At 38.4% G+C, this 12,406-nt stretch overlaps 1 protein-coding gene across 1 annotated transcript in view; it reads left to right on the top strand.

Annotated features, from left to right (window-relative positions):
- The first annotated feature begins 5,397 nt into the window (after positions 1-5,397).
- BBS7 (Bardet-Biedl syndrome 7) overlaps positions 5,398-12,406 on the top strand; it is a 55,071-nt gene continuing 48,062 nt past the window's right edge. The window contains exons 1-2 of the mRNA XM_011948611.1: positions 5,398-5,618; positions 8,184-8,249. Of these exons, the coding sequence (XP_011804001.1) occupies positions 5,583-5,618; positions 8,184-8,249 (102 nt within the window). The 5' untranslated portion in view covers positions 5,398-5,582. The remainder of the gene's footprint in view (positions 5,619-8,183; positions 8,250-12,406) is intronic.

Raw genomic sequence — 12,406 nt, 5'->3', positions numbered from 1 at the left:
AGTTTGAAAATTTCTAAATTTATACCGTGTGTTAGGGGAAACTAATGTTTTTACTCATGACTCAGTCAGTCTGCTGACCACCACTAGCGTGTTGATGGTTTTAACTTTAATGCAGTTTAAATTGCTTTTATTTTTAGCCATAAGTTGTTTAACTTATACTCATAATAATTGCTTTAGCACCGTAACATCAGGTTATAAATTACTGAGGTGCATGATAGTTCTGCAAATTTGTCTCCAAAGTGGTCTTTGTCACATCTGAGAGGCAATCATCTTCTGTTGAGTTTTATAAAGACCACCAAGATGTCTCTGATACCTTAAAACATCTTTAAAAAGAGGACACACAGTGGTAATTTAACTTGACATTTTCTTTATTGTGAATAAAAATTCCTCACCCTGCTAATTAATTAGTTGAGGAATACTTAAAATTAGTAGTTTGAAATCTTTGCTAATCATTTAGAAACAAAACATAGTATGTACTTTAAAAATAATAAATTGCATTTTTAAATGCAAAATCAAAGAACTCCAAATATCATATTATACAAAATTTTGTATTGTTTTGATGCTATATCATAGCCTCATTTCACTGTTTTAAAATAAATTTGAGCTTCAAAACAAACTCTTGCTTTCCTTCTACACAACTAATTAAACAGTGGACATCACTTGTTGAATGGAAAATAAGCACTGCCAGCATTGTCTGTTTTTGTTTTTGTTTTGCCTATTTATTAGAATCATAGTATTTCTTAATTATTTGTATGAACTATTTTTTAAGGTATTAACTCTTTTCTCCTATATTTTTGTTTTCATTTAAACATTGTTGTGACATATTGAAATGTTTATCTTTACTTTTCTTTTTTTTTTAAGTTAGTTTTTTGTTTGTTTGTTTTTTAGAGATGGGGCCTTGCTACTTTGCCCAGGCTGGATTGCTGGGCTCAAGTAATCTTCTTGAGCCTCAGCCTTCAAATAGCTGAGACTACAGGCATGTACCACCATATCGGCTTTTTTCCTTTGTGGTTTCTTCTATTCCTTTTGAGATCAGTTTCCTTCTGTTATGGGCTGAATTGTGTCCCCTCAAAACACGTGTTAAAGTCCTTGCCTTCAGTATCTATAGTTGGAGATAGGGTCTTTAAAGAGGCGATTAATTTAAAATGAGATAATCTCAGCGGGCCCTAATTCAATATGAGTGGTGTCCTTATAAAAAGACAAGATAAGACACAGACAGATATAGAGGAAGGACCATGTGAAGACACAGGGAGAAGACAGCGATCTACAAGCCAAGAAGAGAGGCCTCTGAAGATTGGTTTGGTTCCCTGCTGACACCTTGATCTATGACTTCCAGACTCCAGGACTGTGAGAAAATAAATTTCTGTTGTTGAAAAGCTTCCCAGTGTGTAGTACTTTGCTATGTCAGCCCTAGCAAACTAATAATATATCCTCCAACCTCCAAAATTCTGTAAAATGCTATACAATTCTATTTTCTTCTATCTCTTCTATGGCTTTATTTTTCAGTTGACTTCTAAGATTTATCTGTATTTTTTTCTTGAATGTAAATTGATGTATATTTCCCCCAAATTGCTGAAGAGCTAACCCATCTTCATGTATTGTCTGTTTTAATGTGGAATTATTTTAGCTTCAGAGAAATAATTGTCTGGAACATAGGGAAAACTTTTTCAAATATTGCTGCAGTAAATAACTTCTCTTCTAAAGAAGTACCTCTTCTCAGGGATTTAATTTTTTTTGTTTCACAATTATTTGTGAACTCTTTCCTGGAAAGCCACAGTGGCTCATGTCTGTAATCCCAGAACTTTGGGAGGCTGAGGTGGGCGATCACTCGAGCCCAGGAGTTCAATACCAGCCTGGGCAACATGGCAAAACTCCATCTCTACAAAAAAAAAAAAAATAGAAAAAGAAAAAGAAAAAACACAAAAATCAGGGAAGTAGCTGTATCTGAACTCATTTGTACTTCCCTAGGCAGAGCTCTATGCACATGAAAGAAGGACTGATGAAAGTGAGTCAAAGAATGTCAGCTCTTAAATCGTGGGTCACTATGGGTCAGTAGTAGTCTGTGGGGCCCCGAGCGGCAGAGGTGGTTCCTGAGGCCTTTTCACAGCTGTCTGCAATTTTTAAACTATTTTCATAATACTAAGATGTGATTTTCCATTTCACTCTGCTGACATTTGCGATGATGGTACCAAAACAATGGTGGTTAATACTGCTAGTGCTTAAGCATAAATCAAAATAGTGGCTCCAAACTGTACTAGTAGATACTATATTCTACATGCCATGCACTGATAGGAAACAAAAACCATTTCATATAAAAATGTCCTTTACGAAGCAGCAACATTGTTACTATTATCTTTTTTCTTTTTTTCTTTCTTCTGATTCAGCCCTCATTTATTACATCTTAACTCTTGAATATGTCTTTTTAAATGTTCTATGTGATGACATAAGAAGTATGTATAAAATCCTTCTACTGAATATTGAAGTACATTAGCTGTCTCAAGGAAAAGCACTTGTGGGATTGAGCTGCTAGCTGAACTTGCTGCTTTTTTCATGGGACACTATTTTTATTTGAAGGAATTACTGACAAATCATGATTATTCAGACTTAGATATTTGGCATTTACTTTCTTGTGAATTCAAGAAGGGAACCTATCAGTTCAAGGAAAACAATCGACATTTGTTGCCAATGTGTAAATTTCAAACTTTCAAGCACAAATTTGAATTTTGGAAAATATGTATTCGCCATCTAAGTTTGACAGATCTCCCATACTCGGGACTTTACTGATGAGATCCATGGTGGTACTAACAGATGGGATTTTTTGATGTTATGTAACGAAGTCACATTTCACATTGCAACTAACCTTTCAATGTGGAATGTTTTAATGTGTACCACTTGACTTGTTGAATTTGGATGAAATTTTCTTCATATACATGAAAACAACATATAACAATAGATTGAATGCAGTAGCAGATTTGAAGCTCCTCCTGTCTACTATTAAAATGGATAGAAAATAGATTTGCACACAGTACCAGTTATTTCATTTTACTCTTTGATTTTGGAAAATATTTTTAATTAAGATATTTGTCATAGGTTTTTAAAAAACACTGTTTTCAGTTCTAATGTCTAATATGGTTAAAATCAATAGGTAAACTCATATAAACAAATGGTCTTCATACTTTCCAAAGCAATCCACAGATTCAGTATAATTGCCATCAAAATATCATTACTATTTTTCACAGAACTAAAACAAAAGTTCTAAAATTCATATGGAACCGAAAAAGAGCCTGAATAGCCAAAGTAATAATAAGCAAAAAGAACAAATCTGGAGGCATCATGTTACCAGACTTCAAATTATACTGCAAGGATAGTTACCAAAACAGCATGGTACTGGTAAAAAAAAAAAAAAAAAAAAAAAAAAGAAAGAAAGAAAAAGTAGACACATAGGCCAATGGAACAGATAGAGAACCCAGAAATAAAGCCAAGTACTTACAGTCAACTGATCTTCGACAAAGCATACAAAAACGTAAATTAGGAAAAGGGCACCCTATTCAATAAATGGTGCTGGGAAAACTGGTTTAGCCACAAGTAGAAGAATGAAACTGGATTCCCATCTCTCACCTTATACAAAAATCCACTCAAGATGAATCAGAGACTTAAATCTAAGACCTGAAACCACAAAAATTTTAGAAGATAACATTGGAAAAACTCTTTTGGACATTAGCCAAATGCAACAAAAACAAAAATAAATAAATTGGACCTAATTAAACTAAAAAGCTTCTGCACAGCAGAAGAAATAATCAGTAAATAGTCCATAGAGTAAAATAAAATATTTTCAAATTGTGCATCTGATAAAGGACTTGTATCTAGAATCTACAAGGAACTCAAACAAATCAGTTAGAAAAAAAAATCCCATCAAAAAGTAGGCAAAGGACATTTTTCAAAAGAAGATATACAAATAGCCAACAAACCTGAAAAAATGCTCAACATCACTAAATCACCAGGGAAATGCAAATTAAAACCACAGTGAGATACCACCTTACTCCTGCAAGAATGGCCATGAGGCGGGCAAATCAGGAGGTCAGGAGTTTGAGACCAGCCAGGCCAACATGGCAAAACCCTGTCTCTACTAAAAATACAAAAATTAGCCAGGTGTGGTGGCGGGCACCTGTAATCCCAGCTACTCGGGAGGCTGAGGCAGGAGAATCACTTGAACCCAGGAGCCGGAGGTTGCAGTGAGCCTAGATAGTGCCATTGCACTCCAGCCTAGGGAATAAGAGCAAGACTCTATCTAAAAAAAAAAAAAAAAAAATTAAAAAACAGTAGATGTTGGCGTGGATATGGTGAAAAGGGAACACTTTTGCACTGCTTGGGGGATGTAAATTAATACCACCACTATGGAAAACAGTATAAAGCTTCCATAAATAAATAAAAGTGGAGCTACCATTCAATCCAGCAATCCCACTATTGGGTATCTACCCAAAGGAAAAAGACATATATATGCATGTTTGTAGCAGCATAATTCGCAATTGCAAAGATATGGAACCAACCTAAGTGTCCATTGACTAAGGAGTGAATAAAAAAATGTAGTATATATATACACCATTGAATACTACTCAGCCATAAAAAGGAACGAAATAATATCTTTTGGCAGCAACTTGGATGGAGCTGGAGGCCGTTATTCTAAGTGAAGTAACTTAGGAATAGAAAACCAAATACCGCATGTTCTCACTTATAAGTGGGATTAAGTTACCAGGAGGCAAAGACACACAGAGTGATGTAATGGATTCTGGGGACTCCAGGTGGGGAGGAGATTGGGAGCAGGGTGAGGGATAAAAGACTACATATTGGGTACAGTGTACACTGGTGGGTGACGGGTACACTAAAATCTCGGAATTCGCCACTCAAGAGTTCATCCATGTAACCAAAACCCACTGGTACACCCAAAACTATTGAAATAAAAAATAAATAAAAACGAGAGAAAACCCACAAAAAAGCAAATGACTTTGTGGTCCTCAATGGTTTTTTAAGAGTTTTGTAAAGAAGTCCTAAGGCCAAAAGTCTGAGAACCGCTGCTGTAAGCTAACACCTATAACGGTGGAACCTAATTCTTCGCGGGACCCTTTCCAATGTCAGAGAGAAATCGGTCAGAATCTAGTAGGCTTAACTAGTTTTTTCTACAGCGATGAGGAAAGAAGGCCAGTATTAGACCTGGGCCGCGGTGAGGGTGGAGCCAAGGCTGCATCTGGGGTCTCTGTGGAAACCGCCCTGTCTGGGTCTCCCGGCCCTTGCGCCCTTAGTTCCTCTCCGCCTCTGATTGGAACACGCTACTAGTGGGCGGTGCTTCGGGAAAGGGGCGGGCCTTCACATTCATCCAGGAGCCCCTCGCAGCAGCGTACTGACGTCACGCAGGACGCCACTGCCCTGTTGCCCGGCCTTTGCAGCCCAGGAAGTGGGCGCGGTAGCTGGAGCTGGATTCTGAGGGGGCGCGGGCGGCTTTTTGACTGGGTCGGAGGCCTGCGGGCCGGAAGTCTCTGTCCCTCCTGTTCTTGTCCGGCGCTGCTTAGCCCCTCCGCTTTGTCATCATGGATCCGATTTTAAACCGAATGGATTATCTACAGGTAAACCCAAGGGATGGGGCGGGCACCGCGCTGGACAAGCCCAGCTCCCAAAGAGGATTCCTTCCTTCCACTGCCGAAAGTCTGGGTCTCCAGGAGCTGGTGCGGAGGCGAAGGAGCCGGGCTGGGTGCCGACCTCTCAGCGCCCCGCCTTTGGGCAGCTCCCTCTTGTCTGTGACGGTCCAAGGCGACCGGGGAAAAGCGGCGCAAGCCCCCACGGTGCTGGCTCCTGCCGGGTCCTGAGAATGCTCTGAAAATGCTGACACGGTCTGATCCCGGATTCCCCCCAGGGCCCTTCTCCTGCTCCCTAGCCGTGGCTGCCTGAGGGCCTCTAATCCTCAATCTCCATCTCTACCCGGACCGTTCTCCGAGGCACCGGGCACTTGTTTCTTACTGTGATCTGGACCGCACCAGGCAGATCATAGTAAAGGCAATGAAAACTGGGCCGGGGGCGGTGGCTCACGCCTGTTATCCCAGCACTTTGGGAGGCCGAGGCGGGCGGATCACCTAAGGTCAGTAGTTCGAGACCAGCCTGGCCAACACGGTTAAACCTCGTCTCTACAAAAAATACAAAAATTAGCCCGGCGTGGTGGCGAGCGCCTGTAATCCCAGTTACTCGGGAGGTTAAGGCAGGAGAATCGCTTGAACTCAGGAGGCAGGCTGCAGTGCGCCGACATGCCACTGCACTCTACCCGGGGCGACAGAGTGAGACTGTCTCGAGAAGGGGAAAAAAAGCAATGAAAACAGTTTAATGTGTATCTAGCTTATTCTAAGAATTTAGCATACCTACCAACATATTTAATCCTCATAAGAATTTGCAAAGTAGGCCGGGTGCGGTGGCTCAAGCCTGTAATCCCAGCACTTTGGGAGGCCGAGACGGGCGGATCACGAGGTCAGGAGATCAAGATCATCCTGTCTAACACGGTGAAACCCCGTCTCTACTAAAAAAAATACAAAAAACTAGCCAGGCGAGGTGGCGGCGCCTGTAGTCCCAGCTACTCGGGAGGCTGAGGCAGGAGAATGGCGTAAACCCGGGAGGCGGAGCTTGCAGTGAGCTGAGATCTGGCCACAGCACTCCAGCCTGGGTGACAGAAGACTCCGTCTCAAAAAAAAAAAAAAAAAAAAAAAATTGCAAAGTAGACAATATTATAAATGAGGATCTAAGGGGTTAAAGAAGGTAAGTAATTTGCTTAATAGCTAAAAATTAGGGATTTGCTATTTGAATCAAAGTCTCGGACTCCAGAACTGGTGTTTTTTTGTTACAACACACTGCCTTTCAGAATTCCTTTCAGACCTAAAATTCTCTCTACCCCAATTCCTCACCATATTTTTAGGCCATCTCATTTCAGCTAATGGTACAAATGTTTGCCCAGTCAATTTTCTAGGGGTTTATGCTATGTACTTCCCACCTTAATATCTTCCATATCCAACTGGTCACCACATCTTACTGCTTTTAACTCCAAAATATCTCTTGAATCTGTCCCGTGTCTTTCATCTCTATTACCCTCATTTGGGTTCTTATCTTCTCTTGCTTGAATAATTGAAATAACCTCCAAACTGGGCTCCTGAACACCAGCTTCATCTCCCTCCAAGCCATCCTTCACATCACTTGCTAGATTGATGTTTCAGAAATACAAATCTAAACAGATGACTTTAATACAATTTTCTGGAATTCAGAATAAAGTCATTTATACTATATGACAGTTTTATCATGATGTGTTGTTTTCACCAATTTCTCTCCCATTGGTCCCATCCTCTTCTCCTAACTATACACCAGCAGTGACAGTTCCCTGCTGCTTTCATCCTCTGTATTTTTTTGTAAAATAATCTTCACCCGTTAGATCGGATATTATGGCCATCATCATGTTTGTTATTTTAGCAGAAATCGTTGTTGTTGTTGTTGTTGTTTTGAGACAGGGTCTTGTTCTGTCACCCAGCCAATCTGGAGTACAGTGGCATGTGGCATGATCATGACTCACCAAAGCCTCAAATTCCTGGACTCAAGTTATCCTCCTGCCTCAGCCTTCCAAGTAGTTGGGCCTACAGGAATGCACCACCATGCCTAGCTAATTTTTTATTTTTTGTAGAGACAGAGTCTCTTGTGTTGCCTGGATGGTGTTGAACACCTGGGCTCAAGTGATCCTCCAACCTCAGCCTCCCAAAGTGCTGAGATTACAGGCATGAGCCACTGCATGTGGTTTTAACGTTGCATTTTTAGTAACTATAATCTATTTTCAAAGTTCTTGAATCACTTTGCTCAACAACTGTATGCAGTTGGAAAAGAAGGCTTCTAGAGATATTTTTAAATAAAGCATCTTGACAGTCATCTTACACAACTATTTTTGGCTTGGCAACTTTATAGGATAAATTTTACTATTTTGGTTGTTTTATATATGTATTCTGACTAATATGACATACCTCATTAGAAAACAAGTTAATTACTGATAATAGTTATATCACTAATTTCAGTTTAACAAAAAGGTTCACTATAACCTAAATCTGCTGATCCTTTTAATCTCTGTAATAACTTCAAATTAAATTCACTAAGCACCTGGTGTTTTTCTTTAGGTTGGAGTAACATCTCAGAAGACTATGAAGCTACTTCCTGCCTCAAGACACAGAGCTACACAAAAGGTACTGTATAGATTCTGATTTCTCCACTATTCGCTAGTACTGACAGAGGAGAGGCTCCTATTTCCTTCTTTATTGTTAAGTTATTCTCTTAAAAATGCTAATGTTAAAATGGAAATGATTTTTTAAAAATTTGAACAGAAATTGGAATACCGAGGGACATTTATAGACAATAATTTTCTTGGACATTAAAATTATTACATACCATTAGTAAATAGTGTAGGCAAACTTAAAAACTATACTCCATTTTTCTGTGTATCAGATGTATGAAAAAAGAAATATAAAGTAGAATAAGATATCAAGAAAATGTTCTCTTTAAACTTTCTCATGTTTTAAAGTCATTAAATATTTTGATGTTAAACTTTGTACTTAACAACACTGATTATGTTTAAAGAAATATTGATCCTATGATTTCCACAAAACAATTACAGTTTCTTAGTAGACTAGCCAAGTATTTTAAAAGTGCAAAAAATACTTTATCCTGATGTATAAACATTTAGCAAGATGAATCAACAATTACATATAGTACTAGAAATCTTAGCCAGAGCAATTATACAAGAAAAAGAAATAAAGTGTATCCAGATTGGAAAGGAGAATCAAATTATCTGTTTGCAGATAACATGATCCTATATATAGAAAAACCCAAAGACTCAGCCGGGCACGGTGACTCACTCCTGTAATCCCGGCACTTTGGGAGGCCGAGGCGAGTGGATCATGAGGTCAGGAGATCGAGACCATCCTGGCCAACATGGTGAAACCCCTTCTCTACTAAAAAAAGTAAAAGTAAAAATAAAAGTAAATAAATAAAAAAAAGCCAGGCATGGTGGCAGGCGCCTGTAGTCCCAGCTACTTGGGAGACTGAGGCAGGAGAATGGCATGAACCCAGGAGGTGGAGCTTTCAGTAAGCCGAGATCGCACCACTGCCGTCCAGCCTGGGCGACAGAGCAAGACTCTGTCTCAAAAAAAAAAAGAAAGGAAAACCTAAAAACTGTACCAAAAAATTCTTAGAACTGACAAATGAATTCTGTAAAGTTGCAGGATACAAAATTAATATACAGAAATTAGTAGTGTTTTTATACACCACAAACTAACTGAAAAAGAAATCAAGAACACAGTCCCAATTATAATAGATAAAAGATAAAATACTTAGTAATAAATTAACCAAGGAAATGAAAGACCTCTATAAGGAAAACTATAAAACACTGATGAAAGAAATTAAAGAGGATACAGACAAATGGAAAAACATCCCATGTTCATGGATTGGAAGAATTAATATTGTTAAAATGGCAATACCACCCAAAGCAATCTACAATTCAATGCAATCTCTATCAAAATACCAATGTCATTCTTCACAGAAAGAGGAAAAAAAATCTTAAAATTTGTATGGAACCACAAAGACCCCAAATGGTCAAAGCAATCCTGAGTAAAAAGAACAAAGCTGGAGCATTATACTACCAGATCCCAAAATATACTACAAAGCTGTAGTAACCAAAACAGCATAATACTGGCATAAAAACGCAGAGACACAGAGAACATAAAACAGAATAGAGAACTCAGAAATTAATCCACATATCTACAACCAACTAATTTTTGACAAAAGAGCCAAGAACACCCTCTGGGGAAAGGACAGCCTCTTCAATAAATGGTGCTGGGTAAACTGGATATTCATATGCAGAAGGATGAAACCAAGGCTTCCAACCTCTCACCCTCTCACCCCATATAAAAATGAACACAAAATGGATCAAAGACCTAAATGTGGCCAGGTGTGGTGGCTCACAACTGTAATCCCTGCAATTTGGGAGGCCGAGGCTTGTGGATTACTTGAGGTCAGGAGTTCGAGACCAACCTGGCCAACATAATGAAGCCCCATCTCTACTAGAAATACAGAAAATTAGCTGGTCATTGTGGCAGGCACCTGTAATCGCAGCTACTTGGGAGAGCAAGACTCCATCTCAAAAAAGCAAAACAAAACAAAAACAGAAAAAGACCTAAATGTTAATGCTTTAGGACATTGGTCTGGGGAAATATTTAATGAACAAGACCTCAAAAGCACAAACAACAAAAGCAAAAATAAACAAATGGGATCATATCAAACCAAAAAGCTTGAAACACAGGAAAGGAAACAAGAGTGAGAAGACAACCTATAGAATGGGATTTAAAATATTTGCAAACTACTCATCCAGCAGGGAATCAATATCCAGAATATACAAGGAACTCAAACATACCAGTAGCAAACAAACAAGCAATCTGATTAAAAAGTGGGCAAATGATCTAAACAGACATTTCTCAAAAGAATACATACAAATGACCAAAAAATAGGAAAAAATACTTATCATTAATCATCAGGAAAATGCAAATCAAACCACAATGAAGTATCATCTTACCCCAGTTAGAATGGCTGTTATCAAAAAGACAAGAAAACAAAAAACCAAAAAGCAACAAATACTAACAAGAATGTGGAGAAAGGAAACTCTTCTGTGCCATTGGTGGGATAATACATCCACTATAGAAAACAGTACGTAGGATTTTTCAAAAACTACAAATAGGGCTACCATATGATCTAGCAACCCCACTACTGTGAATGTACCCAAAGGAAAGGAAATCATTATATCAAAGAGACAATTTGCACCCCTGTGTTTTATTGCAGCATTGTTCACAATAGCCAAGATAAGGAATCAGCCTGGGTGTTTAACAACAGATGAATGTATAAAAAAATATGGTATACATACACAATGGAATACTGTTCGGCAATAAAAAATAATGAAATCCTGACCAGGCACGGTGACTCACGCGTGTAATCCCAGCACTTTGGGAGGCCGAGGCGGGCAGATCACCTGAGGTCAGCAGTTGGAGACCAGCCTGGCCAACATGGTGAAACCCCATCTGTATTAAAAATACAAAAATTAGCCAGGCATGGTGGCAGACATCTGTAATTCCAGCTACTTGGGGGACTGACGTGGGAGAATCACTTGCACCCTGGAGGCAGAGGTTGCAGTGAGCCGAGATGGCACCGTTGCACTCCAGCCTGGGCAACAAAGGCAAAACTCTGTCTCAAAAAAATAAAAAAAGAGCGAGAAGAATGAAATCCTGTCATTCATAGATGGAACTGGAGGACATTATGTTAAGTGAAATAAACCAGGAACAGAAAGTTGTACACCACATGTTCTCCTTAATATGTGGAAGCTAAAAAAATTTGGTCACGTTAAAGTAAAAAGTAGGACAGAATACTAGAGGCTGCAAAGGGTAGAGAGAAGGGAGGGATAGGGAGGCATTTATTAAAGGATATAAAATTATAGCTAGATAGGAAGAATAAGCTCAAGTAGTCTATACCACTATAGGATGACTATAGTTAACAATATATAGTTTCAAATAGCTAAAAAGAATATATTGACTGATCCCAACACAGAGAGGTGATCAGTATTTTAGATGATGGATATGCTAATTATCCCAGTGTGATCAGTATATGTTATATGTATTGAAACACTGCTGTGTACCCCACAAATATGTATAATTGTTGTCAATTAAAAAATAAAATTAAATGAATAAAATAAAAAAGGTAAACCAACAGATTTCTGATAGTCATTTATTGTATTAAGTCTACTAGATTAGCACTTCTGAAACTTTTTGGTCTCAGCACCCCTTTACACAATTAAATGATTGAGGATCCCAAAGAACATTTTTTTATGTAAGTTGTATGTATCAATACTTACTGTATTAAAATGAAGACTAAGAAATGCTTAAACTATTTTATTAAAAAATTAACTCATTACATGTTTATATAACGTCTTTATGAAAAATAATTATTTTTCAAAACAAAAAAGAATTTAGTGAGTATAGTGTCATTATGTTACACTTTTTGCAACTTCGTTAATGTCTGGCATAAGCATACACACATAGATTTTCATATTTGTTTACTGCATTCAATCTTGTGCTATGTTGTTTTGGTTGAAATATTTGAAGAAAATCAGCTTACACAGATACATAGTTGGAAATAAGGAGGGGTATTTAAATAACTTTTTCAGATGATTGTGACTCTTTCTATTTGATACTATGCCTAAACTTGATTAGTAGTTTCTTTTTTTTGACACGGAGTCTCGCTCTGTCACCCAGGCTGGAGTGCAGTGGCCGGATCTCAGCTCACTGCAAGCTCCGCCTCCCGG

This window comes from Colobus angolensis, unplaced genomic scaffold, assembly GCF_000951035.1.
Source record: "Colobus angolensis palliatus isolate OR3802 unplaced genomic scaffold, Cang.pa_1.0 Scaffold280, whole genome shotgun sequence".
Taxonomy (NCBI): Eukaryota; Metazoa; Chordata; class Mammalia; order Primates; family Cercopithecidae; genus Colobus; species Colobus angolensis.
This window is presented reverse-complemented; position numbering and strand designations above follow the sequence as displayed.